The sequence below is a fragment of the Lottia gigantea genome (assembly GCF_000327385.1).
Source record: "Lottia gigantea unplaced genomic scaffold LOTGIsca_212, whole genome shotgun sequence".
Classification (NCBI taxonomy): domain Eukaryota; kingdom Metazoa; phylum Mollusca; class Gastropoda; family Lottiidae; genus Lottia; species Lottia gigantea.
In genome coordinates this window covers 100,002-101,118 of record NW_008708477.1, presented here as the reverse complement: position 1 = coordinate 101,118, position 1,117 = coordinate 100,002, and the positions used below count along the sequence as shown (strand labels likewise).

Genomic DNA, 1,117 nt, shown 5'->3' with positions numbered 1-1,117 from the left:
CCCAATGAATGAAGTATTTTTAAAGAAATTATTCTATTTACATAACAACCGCCAAAAATAGCGCATTGCCCCTTTAAATTCACACTCTTGACCTATTAGGTCACAGCAACACAGCTTCAGCAACACAATTTCTAATCAATTGCCCAAAATGAGGATGCATGAATATATGTTCAAACAAATCCATGATTATAGAGGATCAAATATCTTAACCATAATATATCTTACCTATCAGCCGTAGGAGGATATTGTTGATGTATTTTATGTATACAATATATAAAGTTATCAGGTTTTGATAACTGTAAAGATGAGATATTGTTGATAATATAGGTATGGAATTCTCCTTCAGTCTCTTGCTCTTTAACTTCCAGATATTTCAATATCATTCCTACAACTTCCCCTGTAGCTGTATAGACAGGTTTTGATTTATCACACATTAAAAATGCTACTGTTGTGAAAAACCTAAAAATAAATAAGACTTTAATAATGATGTACATGTACAGTCTGGACCATAAGGTGGAAATTCACAGGTTACACTTACTTGTGACTATCTACAGGACAGTCTGGACCATGGGGTGGAAATTTACGGGTTATAACTTACTTGTGTCTATCTACAGGACAGTCTGGACCATAAGGTGGAAATTCACAGGTTACACTTACTTGTGTCTATCTACAGGACAGTCTGGACCATGGGGTGGAAATTTACAGGTTATAACTTACTTGTAACTATCTACAGGACAGTCTGTACCATAGGGTGGAAATTCACAGGTTACACTTACTTGTGTCTATCTACAGGACAGTCTGGACCATGGGGTGGAAATTTACGGGTTATAACTTACTTGTGTCTATCTACAGGACAGTCTGGACCATAAGGTGGAAATTCACAGGTTACAACTTACTTGTGTCTATCTACAGGACAGTCTGGACCATAGGGTGGAAATTTACAGGTTATAACTTACTTGTGTCTATCTAGAGGACAGTCTGGACCATAGGGTGGAAATTTACAGGTTATAACTTACTTGTGTCTATCTACAGGACAGTCTGTACCATAGGGTGGAAATTTACAGGTTATAACTTACTTGTGTCTATCTACAGGACAGTCTGTACCATAGGGTGGAAA

At 36.9% G+C, this 1,117-nt stretch overlaps 1 protein-coding gene across 1 annotated transcript in view; it reads right to left on the bottom strand.

The window, feature by feature from the left end:
* Positions 1-221: 221 nt before the first annotated feature.
* Positions 222-1,117, bottom strand: part of LOTGIDRAFT_174705 (hypothetical protein) — a gene marked incomplete at both ends in the record, with an annotated part of 4,492 nt that continues 3,596 nt past the window's right edge. Inside the window, 2 exons of the mRNA XM_009054312.1 lie at positions 222-459; positions 599-663. Coding sequence (XP_009052560.1) covers positions 222-459; positions 599-663 — 303 coding nt within the window. The remainder of the gene's footprint in view (positions 460-598; positions 664-1,117) is intronic.